The sequence below is a fragment of the Cnephaeus nilssonii genome (assembly GCF_951640355.1).
Source record: "Cnephaeus nilssonii genome assembly, chromosome: X".
Lineage (NCBI taxonomy): Eukaryota > Metazoa > Chordata > Mammalia > Chiroptera > Vespertilionidae > Cnephaeus > Cnephaeus nilssonii.
In genome coordinates this window covers 110,937,807-110,960,439 of record NC_137071.1, presented here as the reverse complement: position 1 = coordinate 110,960,439, position 22,633 = coordinate 110,937,807, and the positions used below count along the sequence as shown (strand labels likewise).

General features: G+C 38.9%; 1 protein-coding gene across 5 annotated transcripts in view; it reads right to left on the bottom strand.

The window, feature by feature from the left end:
- SMARCA1 (SNF2 related chromatin remodeling ATPase 1) overlaps window positions 1-5,279 on the bottom strand; it is an 85,954-nt gene extending 80,675 nt beyond the window's left edge. For 3 of the 5 annotated variants that reach the window (XM_079764815.1, XM_079764816.1, XM_079764814.1), the window contains exon 1: window positions 4,978-5,278. In XM_079764815.1, the coding sequence (XP_079620941.1) occupies window positions 4,978-5,142 (165 nt within the window). In that variant the 5' untranslated portion in view covers window positions 5,143-5,278. Of the gene's footprint in view, window positions 1-4,977 lie in introns of all 5 variants that reach the window. The other 2 variants (XM_079764817.1, XM_079764818.1) reach the window with 1 other exon arrangement.
- Between the last annotated feature and the right edge of the window lie 17,354 nt (window positions 5,280-22,633).

Sequence of the window (22,633 nt, the reverse complement as noted above, 5' to 3'; positions counted from 1 at the left end):
AGAATTTCAAAGAAAATAAATCATCAAATTGCAAAGCAAGGTCTTTAAAGTGATCAACATTCTCATGTGAAGAAAGTAAAAATTACTTAAATACTAAATAAATAAATACATACATACATACATAAATAAATAAGAGCCATGCATGGACCAATGATGACAGCATGTTATGAAGCAGGGCTTATGATTAATCCAGTTCTGTGCACCTGAAGTCCAATAAAAAAAAATCCAAAGAATTGTGAAAGCCAGAGCAACAACATTAAATAAAATAAAAGCCAAAAGGAGAGCCCTGGCCCCCTATGGTTCAGTTGGTTGACCATCATCCCATGCACCAAGAGGTTGCTGGGCACATGCTCTGGTTTTGGCTCTATCCCCAGTAGGGGGCATGCAGGAGGCTATATCAAGGTTTCTTTCTCCCTCTCTCCCTTTCTCCACCTATCCCTCTCTTCCTCTCTCCCTCACTTCCTCTCCCTAACTCTCCCTCTACCTCTCTCTCTAAAAATCAATAAAAACATATTTAAAAAGCAAAAGGAGAAACATTGAACCTTTTCGCATTTTTTTTCATTTAAAGCATAAGAAAATCTAATCATTGAATAGAAGATTTAAAATCTAGAATATACTTAAAATAATAAAATAATAAATCTAGAATATACTTATATTATCAACCACAAACCAAAGAATTCAAGGAAAGTAAATATTAATACTAACACATTATGTAATGGAATCAAGCCAGAGTTTCAGAAGAAAAAAAATGTGGTTTCTATTCCTGAAAAGACACTATGTCTTATTGTTTCCATATTCTAATTAGAATATTTAAACTTTTTAATGTAATATAATTGATCATTTATATTTAAAATAACTAGTACAGTTTCAAACTTTTGGCTTATGTTAATTTTCTCCAAATGGGAAAAAAACTATTTTAACTATCTATATTACATAAATATTTTGTAGAAGCAGTTTTTCAAGGCTATTAACTATTAACCTTTGGTATTTAAAACGTTGTAATTTAGTGAAAACTAAAAAAAAAAATCAGCTTTAATTTCACTTAAAAATACTGAGATTATCTGGGGGCTTATTCATTCTATGCTTTGTAAAGACAAGCTTGTACTTGTAAATATAAATCAGTAAATAGAATACAAGTCCTTCCCTGCAAGAAATCAAGAAATAAAATAGTAAAAACACAAATCTACCCATTGGTACCAAATTTGAGAGTATTTCAATTTTAACACAGACTGCACAAGTCAAAATACAAATCTGTTTGTGAAAACTAAAGAAATTATGTTCATTTTATCATGGTTTTTTGTCAACCTTTTCCTGAAAACTTAGATCATAAATCAAAAGCAGAATGTAACCTTAAACATAAGAAAAACATGGCTCCAATATTTAATGTACATATCTTCCAAGATTTACTAAAATTTCTATTCTATGGAAATCCAAACTGAAATCCAGAGATTTGATCCTGGTCATGGTTCTACTTTGGAGCACGGATCTGGTATTGTTATTCTTAATCCAAATAACAGCCATCTTGATTTACAGCAATATATATATATATATATATATATATATATATATATATATATAGTGTTTTGAATGTAATCCTGGATGGATAAGATCAGATAACTGCTAAAATCCCCTCAACCACATACTTTTAAAATGACATATACTATAAGTTCTTTTGTATTTTCAAAGCGACAATTAAAGGAAAATTGGATAACAAACCCCACACCTATTATTCCTTGAACAGCTATATGAAGTCATTTTCAAATTTCAAAACAGTGAAAATTACTTTACCTCATATATACAAATATATATCTAATAATGTGGGATTTATAAAAAAATAAGGCTTTAATATTAGAAAAACATTTTACTCATTACTTTTTTTGTGCTTACCTTGCAGTAAAATACCATAAAATTTTAATTATATGCTAATTAAAATTCCTAATCTTGAACAGTGCTATTAAAAGATGTGGGCAATTACTTAATTGGCACTATCTTCCACAAGAAATTCTAAACCTACCCTCTACACCTTCTTATTTGTATACGTGTATGTTTTCAAAAATATGCTTCTCATACAGGAAAAGATAAAAGGTGACTGTGCTATTCTAATAAATTCCTTATGAACTTTATCATCTGGTAATTGAGATGCCATGAGAATGTAGCTTAAGGTCATCAAGATGCCCTGTCTTAAAAAACCATGACCTTTTTCTTGATGTTTTTATTACCAAAAATACCAGCTCCAGCTTAGATTATCTAACAGTGAAGTTATCCAGCTATCACTTACATCAAAAAAAGTTTAAAAACCAGAAGGTAAGCAAAAATACCTATCTTCAAAAAGTTGAAGAACCAGAAGATAAGCAAAAATACCTATCTGTAGCTAAATGTCAGAAGTCAATCCACTAAATCTCATCTACTTTATGCTTCATGAAAATGCTCTCATTCAGAGCCTATTTTCTTTTATTTGATATACAATTCTTAGCAAGCTTAATAATCTGGCTTTCCAAAGTACAGAGAATAAAAACAGCAGCAAATGACATGAGAAAGACCACTAGAAGAAGGCACACTGTCAACAGTAAGAAGGGATGGCAGAAGCCCAGGACTAAAATGTGACTTCCCCTACAGAACACCTTTTCCTTGGTGTTCAGGTGTAACTATTTCCCTCTCCCCGCTGCATCAATTGTATTTTTGTATTTTACAGTTACTTTCAATCTTTTACATCTACAGCCATTATCATAAAAAAATTCTAATGAAAGTAGATGAAGTAATTAAAAAGTGATAGCTAACAGCCTGACAATTGAAGGAGAAAGCTGAGAAATTATTGAAAAATCAACACAATACTGAAAGTTTCTGGGAGGTGGTTACTTAATTGAGGGAAAACAACCTCTTAGATCTCTAATGCCTTTGTACAGAGTACAGTAATTGATGGATATGAGGAAAAGGTTAGTTTGCACTGTTAGTACACCATTTAAGGAGTCAAGATAATGTGTAATATAGTGTGGTTTTGTTTTGTTTTTTTTTTGGGGGGGGAGGGAGGTTACCAAATTAGTTTATTTGAAGAAATGGTACAAATAAAAAAAAAAACTTAAGTAGATGTTTTGGTACTATTTAAATTTCAAGAAAATTTTAAAATAAAAACAAAAAGATGTAATGAGTAAAGTACTAGTAAACTTCAGATACCCAGAAAGTTCCTGCCATGCAGCACCTCACTTCCCTATGCTGAGTGGACAAATAAGGTTCCATTATTAAGGCACTTTCTGATGAGGCTACAGATCTCTTGAATATATATATATAAACTCAGTGCTTATTATACAGGCTATTTTAATTGATTCCCATTCTTTTCACAATTCAAAAAATGTATTCATCATGGAAATTCAACAACCTTTAGAGTCATACAAAAGGCAGTTTAGCAGTTACATTTGCCCAGTCTGGGGAATAAAAGACACCTTAGATGGGTTTCTGAATTTCCCAACATTTGATTTATATTGACACTTGGTATTTAGCCCAGCTTTAATCATCAATATTGTCTTACTGATCCAAGTATCGCATGGATCTTAAAATGCATGTTTTCTACTGTTTTCATTTAGCACTACAATTGTCTTTCTGTTTAGTCAACCTTGTAACAGTAAAGTATGTCACTTAAGCAACTGCTGAATTTAAAATTATTCTAATTCACAGCGCAAGATGTAAATTTCCCTCAAAAGCTTTTCATTTGGTCGTAGTCTGATATAATGATTCAGACAAAGCCACTTGAGATCTCTTAACCATAATTTTAATTACCCACCGTTTTTTAAATTGTGATGTCTATTCATAAACGGGAAAAAATCCACCCATAAATTATCTATCCTACAATGTTGTTATACATCAAAAATCCTTATGCCCCATCCTATTTTTATATCAATTGTGCAATTCCTTTCATAGTTTTATTTGCAAGTCTCGATCCACATGAAATATGCCTTTTGGAGGTAATACATATTTTCTGGATTTGGCTTTAATACGTGTCTGAGCAGTCCCCTCGTGCATATTAGCAGCAGCTCATCCTGGCGAAGCTGGGTTTTCTTAAAAAAATTTTTTTAACCTGCCTGTGTCCAGGAGCCAGCAGAGCCTACTAGGAGAGGGAGGAAGAAGCCCAAAAGGCTTGGGGCCGGATTGGGGGACCATTTGGGTGGCCCTGGAGTGAAACACTATACCGTTGGGGGCGGGGCAGGAGAGGGTGAGGGTGCACACGTTGGAAATTTTCCTAAGCCCAGCTTCCAGGGTTCCTCAGTTTGGGGTTTGAACTGGGGCGGGAGGTGGTCCGGCGAGAGACCTCCTTTTCTCCGGGTGACACCCCCCCACCTCAGCAGGCGGGGACCCACAGAACAAGGAATGTGGTTTTTCTCCCCTGCCACCCAAAAGGCCGACATTGCCAATCAGAGCAGTAAAAGTCTCCCCGAACGAATGTCCTCGGCCTCCCAACCACTGGCACCTTGAAATTCAAATTTGAAAAAATAAGCCCCAGCAAAACCCCTTTAGCGCCAGTGTGGGACTGAAGGGCCGAGATTTCCCAGGCAGAGGCCGACGGGAAGAGGGGGAGAGGGAGCGAGAGGAGAGGGAGAGGCGGAGGCTGGTTCCTGCACGGCCCCATCCCCCACCCCGCGCGTTACCCCAGTTCCGGGAATGCGAAGGGGGCTGGGGGCTGCCGAGGGGTTCCAGAGCCTCTGAGCCCTGGGATAACGGCGCCCTGCACCCCGCGCAGCGCCCGCGCCCCAGCCCCGCCCCCGCCCTCCAGGCGGCGAGAAGGGAAGGGGGAGGGGAGCGAATGCTATAAACTGTGCCGCCGCCCCCACCCCACTCCGCGCCTGCGACCCCCATCCCCCCGAGCTCGTGGGTACCTGTCGGCGCAAAAAGGTCGCGGTCTGGGGCCCTCCCCTCCGAGTGGCCGGCACGGGATCTCTCTTCACCACCACCCCCACACACACATACACACACCCCCTTCCGATTTACCTCCTTCTCGCTCTGCTCCGTGGCCACGGTGGCTTCGGCGGCCGCGGCGGCCGCTCCCTCCTCCTTAGAGGTGGACGGCCCCTGCTCGCCCTCTAAGACCACGATCGTGGCGGTCGCATCCGAGGCTGCCACGGCGGCTGCCACTGCAGCGGTGTCCTGCTCCATGGCGTTGGAGCGGGAAAAGCAGAGAGGCGAGGAAGCGACGAGGGCTCCTGGGCGGCGGCACAGGCTGCACTGGAAAGAGCTAGATGGAGCAGGCGTGGGGAATCACTCTGCTTCCAACCCCTATGCTCGGCCCCCCTTCTTTAAATAACCCTCAACCCTGCCCCACTTCCGTCCACCCACCCTACGTCATGGCCTCCCCCCGCCCGTCACCCTCCCCCTTTTCCCCACCCCCCCTCAACGATCGCGAGACTCCCCCTCCCCACTCGGAGCCCGAGCTGGCCCCGCACGACCAACTGTTGCCTGAGTGTGGGGCACGGACTGGAGTGGAGGCGGGAACCCACAACCTCCAGCCCCCTTCAAATCTCCATTCCCACAAGCCCCCAACAGTCAGCCTGAGCTCCCCTCGCAGATGTGTGCACAAGGAATCTTCTTTCCCTTAAATCTGCTCTTTGTACATCGAGGTGCTTTTCCCCTTCCTGCACAAAGAACTTTTCCTCTGTTTATAACTGTACAGGCGAAGGTCTTTCTCACCATTTGCAAAACCCAGAATCTCCTCCCTCCCTCCCTCCTCCTCTCCCAGGACTGCCCTTTCCCAGGTCCAAGGGGCGATGGATCGGTGGTGCTTATTCCCACCTCTGTACATTCTGCACAAGGAAAAGCACTTCTTGAATCTCCATTGTAGCGGCAAACATACCCTTCCAAGGCAAAAATGACTCTTGGGTTTTACGCATATGTGTTCTATTTTCAACTCATACCTCTCAGATGGCCAATATGCCTTTCCTTTGCCATAACGACTGAATTGTAAAAATCCTGGGGGCAAGGTCAAGGTCCCCACAGAACCTGGGCAACTCATGGTAAGTGCCTAATGTTAATAATTAGATTGAATTACTGTGATTTTTTTGGTGTGTGTTATATTTGTATACTCGTTATTATTTAGCAATAATTCAGTGCCAATAATATACATGATCACGAATATAAAAGCATTTTGTAAAGGGTGCAACAGTGTGCAAATATCAATTATTAAATATCACCATTTCTATTTCTCATCGCCCTTTATTTTTATCAATATCGGGGAGATTTACCTCCTAGTTTTTAAATTCCAGAGACAAAAGAGAGCAAAACATAGCAAACAACAGTCACAAAACCTATAATTTCCAAAATGAAGCAAATACTTTCCAAAGTGTAAAGAAATTGTGATTAATTTCCCTCAACACTCCTTGGTAAATTACCAATTTGAAATCAAGTGTGAATTCTGCAAAACGCAGAAAGGCACACAATTGCTGGCCCCCCTCAAATATATCGCTTTTACCTGGAGATAATACCTTAAATTCCTTTTTATTTTAAAGTTGTGACACTTAATATATTTTTAAAAAAGTGTGACATTTTAGCTATTATTGGTCATTTACACTTTACTGTGAGTGAGATCCTGTCCTGGGACTGGTTTTGCAGAGAAAAGGATATGAGCAAGACACTGGTGATTGAAGGAATGTGTCACTGATAGGGGAAAGGAGAGGCTGGTGGCGCTAGCTAGCTTTGCTCTGATTTTACTTTCATTGGGTTCTCATTTACTATATTTTTTCCCCCATTACCATTAAACCCTCCCCCCATGCCCTATTCTATCTCTCCAGCCCCCTCTACCTCTGGCAATCACCACACTGTTTTCCTAGTCCATAGAGAGCAGGCAGACAGCTCTGGTGGGGGTCGAGAGGGGGGGTGGAAGGATTGAGGGGAAAAAACTCATTTACTTTACATCTTCCCCCTGATGCCCTTGTTTCTCATCCTTAAGTACACAAGCATACTGTCCAACAGGTACAGTGAGCATCAGTATAAAAATGGTTCATATTTCTGGAGCATCAACTTTAGTCAAAAAGTGGGACGGAATTCACTCACTTAACTGATTGTTTTTAAACACTTTTTTTTTCTATTAAAATGTGCAGATGTGTTAAGGAATACACTACACAGTTTGAAGTTTCTGCAAATAAAAGCTTAAGAGACTTCCAGTTAGACATTCTGCCTCTTCCCCACTACCTATTCAATCTTCTCAGTCATTAAGGGTTCTTTGATGAGAAAGTTCAAGAAGCACTGAAAAAGAGGGATGCTGAAATGCATGCATCCACCTGACTTGAGAAGGACCCTTCCAAGCGAGGACAGTGAAGAATTTCTTTTTCAGCAAACAGTAGCTATGGGAGGATTGAATTCCCTTTTCATTGCCTGAGGCTTCAAAGGGAAAGGCTCAAGAAATATTTGTTGTGTGTTGATGTGTTGCTGCGTGCAAGGGTACTTACTTCATTCCATTGTATTTCTCAGGGCCAATGTACAGTATTTCACTTACATCTTGGGCTAAATGTACTCTTATGAGGAAATCTGGGAAAGTCACTTCCTTTTATAACACCTTTTCTGTGCGAACATGTGTTCCAAGTTCCAAAACAAAACTTTAGAAATTAATTTTGGGGGGTAGAATATAGTTATACATTGGCAATTTTCCATGTATGTATGATGTGATCCTTTCTTTTCAAGATGACATGGCTGAAAGTGCTACCAAGTCTGAGTTTGGCTGGAAAGGTCAAAGCTTGATCCATAGACCTTGAGACAGGATTCATGTAAATATTGCCCTTTGGCTTGTGGCAACAGCTGCTATTTACAGAGCATGTGCTACCTTATTTGCAAATCTGCCTAAAATTCATGATCTGTAGACTTTGTTCAACAAATCACCTGGAAGGGATTAAGAAGTACAAATTGGTAGTTACAGAATAGTCATGAGATGTAAAGTACAGCATAGGGACTATAATCAATAATATTCCAATAACTAGGCGTGGTACTGGACTGGTGCAGGATTTTTTGGGGTGATCACTTATTAAGTAATGTAATGTCTGGTCACTGGGATATACACCTGAAACTAATATAATAATGTATGTCAACTATAATTGAAAATAAAAAATGATTTAAAAAAGAACAAGAGTCACCTGGGTTCTGATCCTACTCAACACCTTGCTCTATCTGATACTACTAGTATTTTTGTTTCTTGTCTTTTCATTTGACATGGTCTTTAATTGCTCTGCCCCATTGAGGTTGAACAACAAAGCAACATTTTGTAAAGAACCTTGGGGCCATTTTTGGGAGCCTCAAAATGAATCCTAGTCTACTGGATAATACATCCATTTTGTCAGATTGTGGATATTGTAGAAGTTATCCAATGGTCATTTTTCATAGCCAAACTTGTTTAGTAGCCAGCAGAATGCATGTCCAATGGTGGTATTACTAGTAAATACTTTTATAAAGTTCATAAAAGTGAAGTCAAGGGCTTGGTGTTCCTTCTCTGATGCTGTACCTGGTTTATCATCGAAATCACAGCATGACTTAAAACCACATTGTGATCCCACTGGTCAGTGTTCTTCAGAAACTGGTATAAAAGATTCTGGTAATAGTATCTTGCTTACAGCTTTAGTAACCATCCTGTTTATATCAGTAAGCTTTCTCACCATTCTTCTTGAACACATTTACAATAGTGGCATTTTTAAAAAGGTGATATTTCCTCAGTGTTCTGTATGTTAAGGAAAAGGTAATGGTAATAGCTTGCGTACATCTACCATTTTTTTGAGTACCCACTATTGTGTCAGGCACTGTTCTAGATTCTTTACATATTATATTGCTAATACTACTAGGAATTTTATGAAACAAATGCTATTATCACTATTTTACATATCAGAAGACAAAGATTTAGGAGGCTAAATAACTCATCTAAGTCCTATAGCTAGTGTCAGAAGCCATAGTCAAATCTCAACTTGTCTGGCTTCAAAACTCATCTTTTCACTTCACCCTTTTTAAGTTCTCTGTCCCTCACAGGGCTTTCTCATTGACAGTAGAAATCATATTGAGAAAATGAATGAGAAATATTTTTGCCATCTGTCTTTACAGTGTTGCCTTTGAGTTTATAAGGAGAAATTGTCAATCATAGGCTCTGGTGTAAAGATGGCCAGATAATTTCTTTAGGTCTACATAAAAATTATTATAAGGTGGAAGTTGGAGAATAATTTGGGATTCTTGCATGTACCCAGAGTAAATTCTTGGAACAATATTGGGACTCATGACAGTTAGAGTGCAGAAAAGGGAGAAACCTAATAGAAACAACTTAGATATCCAAGAAGAATTGTTTGACAAAATATTGTACAGTACATTTATAAATGGAACACTGTGCAGTCATTATGAATGATTTGGTAAATATATATCTGTGAATGTGGAAATGTGCTCCTAAGATATTGTTCAGTGAAAAAAAAGGCAAGGAAGAAAGTAGAATGGCCCAGCCAGGGTTGCTCAGTTAGTTGGAGGGTCATCCCGTACACCAAAAACATTGTGGGTTTGATTCCCTGTCAGGGCACATAGCTAGGTTGTGAGTTTGATCCCTGGTTGGGACACGTAGAGGAGGCAACCTATCCATGTTTCTCTCTCTCTCTCTCTCTCTCTCTCTCTCTCTCTCTCTCTCTCTCTCTCTTTCCCTCTCTCCCTCTCTCTCTCAAATCAATAAACATCTCCTTGGGTGAGGATTGTTTTAAAAAGAAAATAAATGGTCCCATTTTTGCAAAAGAAAAAGAAACTATTTGCATAAATAAATTTCCACAAAGAAACATGTCTGGAAGGTTCTACTCCAAATATCAACAGTAGTTACAGCAAGGTGGTAGGATTATGGGTGACTTTTTTATTTTTGCTTTTCTATTCTAATTTTCTTCGATGAAGGTATTTATACTTATATAATAACTAAATAATATTGTTAAAGATGAATTGAAAAATATTGCTCAAAAATGGACCAGTTGAAATGTTCCCTAACAGGAGTGAGACAGAGTGAGTCCAAAAAAAAACACACACAAAAAAAACAATTTCATAATGAAGAATCAATGCAGTTATTTAATGTGTAACAAAAGAAATATAAATTACTGTGCTATTTACAATAATGTTACCAGGTTAAGGAACTGTTTATGACATTATCCTTTTAAGTTGTCTGCAAAAGGATTTTTCTACTTTTAAAAATTATCACGCGGCCCGGCAGGCATGGCTCAGTGGTTGAGCATTGACCTATGAACCAGGAGGTCATGGTTCGATTCCCAGTCAGGGCATATGTCCTGGTTTCAGGCTTGATTAACAGTGTGGGGCATGCAAGAGGCAGCCAATCAATAATTCTCTCTCATCATTGATCTCTCTCTCTCTCTCTCTCTCTCTCTCTCTCTCTCTCTCTCTCCCCCCCTTATTCTCTGAAATCAATAAAAATATTTTTTTAAAATTATCACACATAATCTAGCTTAGGAAAAGGATAAAGCTGCTTTTTAAATATTTCCCTCCCTGAAATTCTACACACCCATGCATCCTAAAACATGAAGCACATGCTAAGTAATCTGAATTTGGTTTGCATTGTTTTGCAATATTGCAAATGGTGAATATTATTAAAGGCACAATAGCACAATTATTGCCAGCTTGGGCTCTAGAGTCAAAAAGACTTGGCAGTCCAATTCTACCAAATTATTTAACTTCTCTAAGCCTCAGATTTGCATCTGTAAAATAAATATAATGACACCTAACTCAAAGTGGCTTTATGAGGATTTAATGTAAAGCATTTAGCATGGCCTTGGCATGTAATATGCACTCAATTGATGGTAGTTAACAAAAAGAAAAAGAAAAACGCAGGGATGCTTTGAGCTTCACACTGAGTGAGCCAAGGAAAAAGCCAGGATATGAGAAAGTCACTCTGGAAGTCAGTCCTAAACCAAAGTGGGAATAAAGCAAAACTGTTGTTTGCCAAGTTAATTTTCTCTGTTCATTCTCATTATTAGTGTCAGCAATTTGGTGCAATTACACTTCCTCAAAGGTAAGTTCTGAAGAAAGGCAGTAAATGAGAGAGAAGAGGGGAAACAAGACACTTCCCTACTTAGAGTGTGACCTCCTTGAGGACAGGGACCATATCTGATTCATCTTTGTTAAGAATCTACATAAAATGAGGTGGAGGGATGAGGATCCAGGGGCTGGCTCCCTAGCTACATTGGGTCTTCCTTTTTCCTCCATACATACCCTTCAGATTTTTATGTTGCCCTCTGTGGTTTCTCCCACTTTTCCTCATTAATTTTGCCCAGGTGTCCATTTTGACCAGCTTTGACATGCATAAGAATACATTTATAGAACACTTTTCAAGGCTCTTTTACAGCTTATCCACTACATGTAGAACAAGATATCAGGACTATGAAGATTTGCAAAGAAAACAGATTAGGTCCTTGTCCTGGTCCTAGATCAGGAGTCTCGAACTTTAACACATCAGCATTATCTGGAGGACTTGTTAAAACACATATGGCTGTTCTCCACAGTGGCTGCACCAGTCTGCATTCCCACCAGCAGTGCACGAGGGTTCCTTTTTCTCCGCATCCTCGCCAACACTTGTCCTTTGTTGATTTGTTGATGATAGCCATTCTGACAGGTGTGAGATAGTACCGCATTGTTGTTTTGATTTGCATCTCTCGGATAATTAGTGACGTTGAGCATGTTTTCATGTGTCTCTTGGCCTTCCTTCTGTCTTCTTTTGAAAAGATTCTATTTAGGTCCATTGCCCATTTTTTTATTGGATCATTTATCTTCCTTTTATTAAGTTGTACAAGCTGCCTGTAGATGTTGGAGATTAAACCTTTATCAGTGATACCATTTGCAAATATGTTCTCCCATACAGTGGGCTTTCTTGTTGTTTTGTTGATAGTTTCTTTTGCTGTAAAAAAAGCTTTTTATTTTGATGTAGTCCCATTTGTTTATTTTCTCTTTAGCTTCCATTGCCCTAGGGGCAGTATCGGTGAAGAAGTTCTTTTGGCATATGTCCTCAAAAAACTGAAAATGGAACTCCCATTTGACCCAGTAATCCCACTCCTAGGAATATATCCTAAGAAACTGGGAACACCAATAAGAATGGATATATGCATCCCTATGTTCATAGCAGCACAATTTACAATAGCTAAGATCTGGAAACAGCCTAGGTGCCCGTCAGCAGATGAGTGGATTAAAAAACTGTGGTACATCTACACAATGGAATACTATGCTGCCATAAAAAAGAAGGAATTCTTACCATTTGCAGCAACCTGGATGGAATTGGAGAACATTATGTTGAGTGAAATAAGCCAGTCAATGAAAGAAAAATACCACATGATCTCACTCATTTATGGATAATAAAGAACATTAAAAACTTGAACAAAAAGATAGACACAGAGGCAGTAAAGCATCAAACAGACTGTCAAATTACAGGGGGAAGGTTAGGGAGAGGTGGGGAAGATAAGAGATCAACCAAAGGACTTGTATGCATGCATGTAAGCATAACCAATGGATGCAAAACTCTGGGGGGTGAGGGCATATATGGGAGTGGGGTGGGGGGGCAATGGTAAGATATGTACACATATAATACCTTAAATAAATAAATAAATAAATAAATAAATAAATAAATAAATAAATAAATAAAATAAAACACATATGGCTGGCCCACTCCCAGAGTTTCTGAATCCATAGGTTTGGGGTATGGCTAGGAATTGCCTTTCTAACAAGTTCCCAGGTGATGCTGATGCTGATGGTCCGGAACCACACTTCAGAACCAGTGACCTAGAACAGGGATCAGCAAACTTTTTCTTATTTTAAAAATATATTTTATTGATTTTTTTACAGAGAGGAAGGGAGAGGGACAGAGAGTTAGAAACATCGATCAGCTGCCTCCAGCACACACACCCACTGGGGTTGTACCCACAACCAAGGTATATGCCCTTGACTGGAATCGGACCTGGGACCCTTCAGTCCACAGTCCGACGCTCTATCCACTGAGCCAAACCGGTCAGGTCAACAAACTTTTTCTATAAAGGGCTAGACAGTAAATAGTTCAGGATTTGTAGACTGTAAGGTCTTTGTCACAATGTCTAAACTCTGCTGCCATAGACAATAGGTAAACACAACGAGCATGGCCAGGTTCCAATAAAACTTTACTTATGGACACTGAAATTTGAATCTCATATAATGAAATATTGTTTCTCTTTTGGTTTTCACAACTTAAAAATATAAAAAACACTCTAAGGTTGAGGGGCACACAAAAATGGGCATCAGGCTATGTTTGCTGACCCCTACCTGAAAGAGACTGATTATCTAAGGAAGACAAAACAAATACACGTTTTTTAAAAAAAGACATAAAGCAATAAATACATGAGAAAGTGTTTAACCTTGATAGTAATCAGGGAACTGCAAATTAAAACCAGAGTGAAGTACTGCTACACATCCACTAGGGTGACCTTTTTTTTTTTTTTAAGACTAAAAGTACCAACAATTGATGAGGATGAGAATCAATGGGAACTCACACTCACATAAGAGTGTAAATTGCACAACCACTTTGAAGGCCAGTTTGGCATTATTTACTAGAGCCAAATACATATGTATCCTATTGTGGTAGAGAAACAGAGATGTACCGCCCAGATTCTCCTTCAAGGAAGGCCACTCTGCACAGATACAGAAAATGCTGTCTATAGATAGCCTTTAGCTACCAGCTCCTTGAGGGTCTGCCTTAGCTGCAGAGAGTTACTTTGCCCAAGGTCACGCTGATCCTAAGGTGAGTGAGCAAGGTAGGAGTGGAAATGAGCAAAGCCTGATGCAGAACACATTGATGGGCACTCCTTATATTCCAGCTCCATGTCAAATTGACCCAAGCTTTGTCAGATTTGTATTGCTGTTCATCCTTTCCCTCTGCACAGTTGTACTTCCTCTGCCTTACATTCATGAGTTTTGGTCCCTAATAAGCATTTTGTACTCAGCACTCCATCCTAGTTTTTGCCTCAGGAGAGCCCAATGTGCGATATATTTGACTGAGGAATTCCACTAGGATAATATGCCCTAGAGAAAATAATTCCTAAGTGCACCAAAAACTATGCACAAGAATGCTCATAGCAGTTTTTATTTATTGTAGCCAAAGAGAGGAAGCCACCCAACTGTCCATCAACAGGAGAATGAATGAACTGTGATATATTCATATGATGAATTATTACACATCAATAAAAATGGTAGCTATATACAACTGCATGCATGACATAATATTGAGTGAAATAAGCAAGATATAAAAGAGTACATACTGTATGGTGCCATTCATATAAAGTTCAAAAACAGGTTAGCAGTATTTAGGCAGCATTCACAAGTGATAAAACTATAAAGAAAAGCAATTAGATGATTATCACAGAAGTCAAGATAGTGGTTATGTCTATGGGATGATCATCAAAATTTTTAACAATCAATCACTATGACGCAAATCTTGACCAATGAAGCCGGGCTGGTGTTCTCAATGGCTAGCGTCGACCCATGAATCGGAGGTCATGGTTCGATTTCCAGTCAGGGCACATGCCTGGGTTGTGGGCTCCATCTATCCACAGTAAGGGGCGTGCAAGAAGCAGCCAACTGATGATTCTCTCTCATCATTGATGTTTCTGTCTCTCTCATCCCCTCCCTTCTTCTCTCTGAAAATTTTTTTTTTAATTTTATCCTAAGGATGGATGGCTGTCTTTTTTTTTTAATATACTTTATTGATATTTTTACAGAGAGGAAGAGAGAGGGACAGAGAGTCAGAAACATCAATGAGAGAGAAACATCGATCAGCTGCCTCCTGCACAACCCCCACTGGGGATGTGCCCGCAACCAAGGCACATGCCCCCGACCGGAATCGAACCCGGGACCCTTGAGTCCGCAGGCCGACGCTCTATCCACTGAGCCAAACCGGTTTCGGCCTTCTCTCTGAAATTAATAAATCAATGAAGCATACTAAAAAATAATAAGTAAAGATGTGAGAATTTACATGATGCTTAATATCTTTCTAAAAAATCTAGACCAATGAAAACAGAAGTTGTTGTTTTTAAGAAGTTTTTGAATCAAGAGCTTTGTTGGGTTTTTCTAAAATATATTTTTATTGATTTCAGAGAGGAAAGGAGAGGGAGAGGGAGACAGAAACATCAGTGATGAGAGAGAATCATTGATCAGCTGCCTCCTGCATGTCCCTCACTGGGGATCAAGCCCGAAACCCGGGCATGTGCCTTTGACTGGAATCGAACCTGGGACCCATCAGTCCACACACCGACGCTCTATCCACTGAACAAAACCAGCTAAGGCCAGACAGAAGTTTTATACCTCACCTGAGTATGCTGGCTCAATACTAGTCCTGGTTTAATTCTGGGTCGGGGAGGAAGGGATGATTATAGAGAGAGGCACCTTGTTTGAGGGTGATTTCCAAAATGCTAACAATGTTCGATTTCTTGGCCTGGGTGAAGGCTATCTGGGCATTCACTTTATAATCATTTGTTAAACTGTACATATATATTTTATGCACATTGAAAGAAGGAAAATATAGACATACTATAGGAAAATATAAATAAATGTTGCTCTGGCTGGTGTTGCTCAGAGGTTAGAGCATCAACCAGTGCACCGAAGGGTCATGTGTTCAATTTCCAGTCAAGGACATGTACCTGGGTTGCAGGTTTGATCCCCAGCCTTAGTCAGGGTGTGTGCAGGAAGCGATCAATCTATGTGCCTCTCCCACATTGATGTCTCTCTCAGGCACGTGCTCTCTCTCTCCCTCCTACCCTTCTTCCTGCTCTCTCTAAAAAAATCAATGGAAAAATATCCTTGGGTGAGGATTAACATACATAAATAAATAAATAAATAAATAAATAAATAAACAAACAAATAAATACTTTATAAATGTTTACTTTAAAAAGTATAACTATAAAGCCCTGAGAAGATTGTGGGGGGAATGACCAGCACTATCTTGTGCTTATGCACTCTGTAACAATATAACAAAACAAACCGACCTTGAGAAATTCCAAGTTCTATAAGAGGTACACAGAGACACTGTTGTTCAGAAGAGGGTGCATTCTTTTCCAGCTGAGAGGTGACAGGGAAAAAGCTTCACAAAAGAAGGACCATTTGAGGTGAGCATTGAAAAACAGAGAGGATTCTAGCAGGCACAGTTGCAGAGGAGGTTGGGGGGAAAGACAGCATTAACGTGATGGAAGTAAAAATAAGCATGTGATCAAGAAATTAAATAGTTAAATTGATTAGAGTAGCATCTCCCAACTTATTTTTTTATATATTTGTATTGATTTCAGAGAGGGAGAGCAAGACAGAAACATCAATGATGGGAGAGAATCATTGATTGGCTGCCTCCTGCATATCCCTGACCATGCAGGAGCCCGCATGTGTCCCAACCAGGAATGTAACCATGTCCTCCTGGTTCATAGGTCGAGGCTCAACCACTGAGCCAAGCCAGACCAACTCCCAACTTGTTTTGATGCTTATCACCCGTAGGAAAATTCTAAATCATACATTATTTTCTCTAAGGAATAGTTATACATTCCACAGATACCACTGAATAATTACTATGCTACGTGCTAGGAATACACGCATCCTAGCAAGACAGATAAGGTTCTGAAAATTACACTGCCTATATCTTGATTTAATTTCAACATTCTTCCTGAGAGCAGAAAACAATCTAGACTCATCCACAAAAGGGTGTGTGTGTGTATGTGTGTGTGTGTGTGTGTGTGTGTGTGTGTGTGTGTGTGTGTGGTTTCATGATTAAACTCAGATTTAGGGTCACCCTCTCCCTCCTTCATGACCCTACTATTGATTTTGAACTCCAGAGTTTTTCTAAGATTAAAATAGCAGTGGTGAGAAGGAGGTGTCCACTTCTAGGGCTCTTAATATATTCCGCACTGGCCTTCCCTAAGATGTACAGTCACCGTGTCATCCCTCCCTGCTGCCATCCATTAAGGTGGACAACTCCTCATCAGGCATCTAATGGCATGGTTCTTACTGCCACCCAATGCTGCTTCCCCTCATCAGGACCACAGACCCCAGCTTCTAAGTTCTCTTTTCCTACTTGTCTCCTTCTTCTCATCTGGGAGGTTCTTACCTATTAGGGTGGAGGGATGGGGTAAGTAACCTAACATGTCTTACCCAGCAAGCATTCTTCCCTAAAATTTTCTGTCTTATACTCTGGAATGAGACAGAAAACAACCTAAAAACCAAGAGTGTATTCTGCCCTTCAATTGCGACCATGGCGGTGAGATCAGCCTCATGGGTCACTGCCTGCCGTGAGAAGGTTCACAGGGTTGAAGGCAGAAGGGAGCTCAGCTAATCTTCATGGTTTGCCCCACTGGATCCATCAAAGAGTTGATTAAATGTCACAACTAGACAAAAACTGTTTTCAAGATCTGGTTGATTTTGAAAATTTTGTGCTTTAAAAAAATATCAGCTTGCTTACTTTAATTTCTGTGTTTTGTTTCCAAATAATGAGATTAGAGAAATGTTTTTACTTGGCAGATGTGGATCATTTTTATTCCCAATAAGCTAAAAACTGAGTTGAATTTAGCCATAACTCTACTTTCTCTTTTAAGATTTTCAAAGTACTAGAGGAATCTTTACGTGCTCTGTAGGAATTTTGATCAGATAAATGCAGCTTATGGGTCTGATGAGTATCATCTTGAGAATTTGTAGAATTTTTATCATTTTTATCACCTGTGTTTCAACATCAGCATGTCTTTGTTTCTTTGTAGATATACATTAAACAACTATGGCCAGTTGTTTTTTTTAAATTAGCAATATCTAAAGATCAAGACCAAAATGTCAAGTTAGCATTACTCAGCTGCATGATCAACAAAGTACCTGAGTCATGAGCACACCCATCTGATTGCCACTAACCACTGCCCATGTTCAGTTTCTAAGGGAAATGTTGGATAGGGCGTAGGATTTGTGAAGACTGTTCTTGGAAGGTAACTCTGAAAAGGTTTGTTCAGGACAGATTCCTTGGAGCCTTAAATACCAAGCTAAGTCTATATTCTTTTAGCTCATATCTCCAATCCCTGAGGACCTGGCTATGGGATTCACTGAGCTGACAGGAGAGCCTAGCCTAGCAGAATGAAATAGGACAAAGGGAATTAAGAAACTAGCGTGGGCAGAAATAAAGTAGCAAAGGGAAGGTGCCTGTCACCATCTAATGAGCCTTTCTCACCCCAAATTCTACAAGGAATGAAAAACATAAACGGAAATATGTAAATAAAAATGAGCTCTTCTGCATGGCTCATAGTTCAATTCCCAGTAAGGGCACATGCCCTGGTTTCGGGCTTGATTCCCAGTGTGGGATGTGCAGGAGGCAGCCCATCAATGATTCTCTCTCATCATTGATGTTTCTATCTTCTCTCCCTCTCCCTTCCTCTATGAATCTATATCTATATCTATCTATCTCTATCTCTATCTATCTATCTATCTATCTATCTATCTATCTATCTATATCTTAAAGAGCTCTTATTTATGATTCTCTGTATGGAAAGAAATATCTAAGTTGGGCTTGTGCATATGAAAAGCAAGGCTTTTCAACTAGTGGTGGTTTAAAAATCATTGAGTCATTTATACTTCTGCCTGATCTGCTTTCTAGCCTCTGGCTGCTGACTCACCTATTCGAAATCTTCCTCTCCAGCCTCATCTATGTTAAGCAGGCCTGTTTTTGCCTTTGCAGGCCCAAAGATTTCTTGCTTGTGAAAGCTTCAGCTTTCTGCATTTAAAATATTTATATTTTTGCTGTACATTTTTGAAAGGGCTTTTGTAAGTTTGCTCTTGAAATTATTTGTGCATAACTAATTTAATTGAAAATGGCTATAATTTCTCTATAATTATTATGCATACTTGGAAATTCTTGGGAAGTGAGATGATCCAACCTAAAAATTCTTTTCAAAAACAACTTCTTAAATAAATACAAATTTTAATAATTAATGAACTTAGTATAATGTTATATTTTGTAACCATTTCATTAAATGGTTATTTTGAGTGTTCCTTTTCTTTTAGTGTCTTATAGTCTTTTTTTCAGATCTCAATTTTTTATTTTGTCTCTAAAGATCCCATAAATCCTAAGCACATAGTTATAGTTGTCTAATGGATAAAGACAGGCACTGAGTACCCATTTAATTGTGTGTGTGTGTGTGTGTGTGTGTGTGTGTGTGTGTGTGTGTGTAATGAAGGTAGTGAGGCCTGTGTTTTCTTGAAGCTAGTGTTTCATTTATTTGAATTTTGTTTAATGACCATTTAACTTTTTGCATTGGATGTCTCTTGTATGTAAATACAAGTATAGGGCACAGGACCTTTTTCTATTAAGGCAAAATGCCATCTGATAGGTGAGAATGATCAGAGCTCTACATTAAGGAATTTACTATAGAAATGGCAAAACTTGAGTTTTGGAGTATCATAGGTGAAGGAGAAGCAGGGTTGGTGGATAAACCTGAAGTTTCAAACTTGAATGACTAGTTAAACAGTGATGTCATTAACAACCACAGATGAGTCAGAAGGCAGTTGTGAACTTAAAAAAATGATTTTACTCAACTTACAAAAATGACTTTACATACAGAAGCACATACAGTTCCCAAAATGATCCCCCCAAAGGAGATATAACAATTTATCACAGGATCAAGCCTAAGGAAATGATTAAATTCATCAGGATTGCCTTTGTCCCCTCTGCTGGCCTTAGTCTGAGGGGATTCATATCTTCACTTAACTTTTACTCTAGGGCCAGCTATTTCAATGCATCCTAAGCACCACTTTAGACTCCCTCACCCCGTGACCTTCTGCTGTGTCTGCTATACTAATTCCCAAGCCTAATGTACCTTCTTGGTATATTTTCTTACCCTTGTTTTCCATGTGTCAAGCATTGTCAAAAAAAGTTATAGATGCGTGCTCATTTGGATCACTGTAGAAAGTCATGCCATCTGCTTCCAATAGGGCTCTCTCTGTTGTTCTAAAACCCTTTATTAACTTTTCTGCATTTGCTATCACTCTCCAACAGTGCCTTCCCTCCTTCTCTGCCTTATTTAAGTTCTCAAACCCTCCTCTACTCTCAACTTTAATTTCATCAGATTAAATGTGATAATTCAGGTAGAGCAGGTACCGTAGTACCTGGCACATTGAAGGTTCCAAATAAACACTGTTTTTACTATTAATACTGAATGAATGGCAAACTATCTTGGTTAAAAAGCTCTGGCTTTGCCTGGCTGGTGTGGTTCAGTGGTTGAGTGTTAGGGCACATGTCTGGGTTGCATGCTCAATCCCCAGTGTGGGGCATGCAGGAGGCAGCTGATCAATGATTCTCTCTCATCCTTGATGTTTCTATCTCTTTCTCCCTCTCCCTTTCTCTCTGAATATATATATATATATATATATATATATATATATATATATATATATATATATATCAAAGCTCCGGCTTTGAATTTAGACAAATGTCAGTTTGAATCGCGATTCTGCCAATTACTAATTAATGACCAAGTTGCTAAACCTCTCTGAGTCTCAGTTTTCTCATCTTTAAAATAGAAACAATATTATTTCTTTACAGAGATTTAGTGATAATTAAAATTTTAAAAGTATGTATGCAAAGCCATGAGGAATGTCTGTCACGGGAGTATTCAATGTTAGCCACCAGGATTAGGGATTATTTTTGTTATTGCAACATCCACTTATTACATTTTTTGAGAAAAGCATCATCTCCTCTTTGAGAAACCAGAAGTTTTAGTGTCCTCACCTCCATTTCTTCACAACCTCTTTTTTGTTATTGTTCGTTGTTATTTGTTGATTGATTGAGAGAGAGAGAAGTGGGAGGAGAGAGAAACATGGATTTGCTGTTCCATTTAGTTATGCACTCATTGGTTGATTCTTATATGTGCCCTGACCAGGGATCGAACCCGAAACCTTGCCATATCATACCGGGACGATGTTCTAACCACCTGAGCTACCCTGCCAGGGCACCACCTCTTATTCTTTACAACAAATACTTGAGTACCCCACTATATGCAGGGCACTGTTTTACATGCTGGGGATACTGTAGACTTAGAGGAGGAAGTATGAGCTTCTCTAAGATTGATGTGTCCATCTCCACTTTGGATCCTTGCCCTTCCTAATTACTGAGGATTTTTTCTTGCAAAGTTTCTGCTTTCCTCACTAGTATCTTAAATGTGCCCCCTTCACCGGTTCCTTCCCCTTTGTTTTAAAGTGGCTTCAGGTTTTGCCAAGTCTTTCTCTTTGACCCTTCTAACTAATTTAATTAAAATTTTATTCCACTCCTTTTTATATTCAAACCTCTGCAATACATGATCTCTCATTTCCTCATGATACACTCCTTCTCAATTGTCACCTTGTTCGTAGCACTTATTGAAACCATTTATTTTGTGGTCTCCAGTGAACTCCTTAACACATCTGAAGACAGTCTCTCAATCCTCATTTTTCTTGTCCTGTTTTCAGCATTTGACAATGCTGACCCTCCCCTACATATTATTTCTTTTTCATTGATAGCAAACAATTTCAAATGCAGGAAATAACATGAAATAACCAATATATGTAGCAACCACCCAATTATATCAAATCTTTTTTTAAAATATATTTTATTGATTTTTTACAGGGAGGAAGGGAGAGGGATAGAGAGCTAGAAACATCGATGAGAGAGAAACATCAACCAGCTGCCTCCTGCACACCCCCTACTGGGGATGTGCCCGCAACCAAGGTACATGCCCTTGACCGGAATCAAACCTGGGACCTTTCAGTCCACAGACCTTTCAGTCTGCCTGCTCTATCCACTGAGCCAAACCGGTTTCAGCTATATCAAATCTTGCAACATCAACTTTCAGATTGTGTTTAAAAAAATAAATATTACAGATATAGGTGATATTCCCTGTATGCGTCTCTCCAGTCTCAGTACACTCCCTTTCTTGGTGGTGATTATGCCCTTTCATGTTTTTTTTATTTATTTTTTTATTGGAGAGAGAGAGAGAGAGAGAGAGAGAGAGAGAGAGAGAGAGAGAGAGAGAGACAGATTTGTTGTTCTACTTATTTACTCATTCATTGATTGATTCTTGTATGTGCCCTGACCGGAGATCAAACCTGAAAGTATCAGGACAACGCTCTGCTCTAACTGAGCAATCCGGCCCTGGCCTGCCCTTTCATGTTTTATAGACTTTTACTATTATATCTATGTAGCCATAAAAAAACATACAATATTTGCAGACTTTATATAAATGGTATACTGTACATATTTTGCAATATTCTCTTTATGCTCAACATTGTATTTTATAAGATCTAACTCTTTTAATACATATAGTTTGAGTTCTTCATTTTAATTTAAAAATAGTAACCAACTTCATGAATACTATGCTTTATTTATCCATTCACCTGTTGATGGACATTTAATTTGCTTCCTTTTTTTTTTCTGAGAGTGCAAAGAATTCTGCAATGAGCGTTCTTTTCCATGCCTCCTTGTGCACAAAGTGCAGAATTTTACCCAGGTCTACAGCTAGAAATGGAATTTCTGGGTTGAAGTATATTACATATACAATTTTATTATATGATGTCAAATTCCTTTTCATAGCAGTTCTACCAACTTATACTCCTTCTCACAGTGATCAGAGTTCTATCTGTTCTACATCCTCAA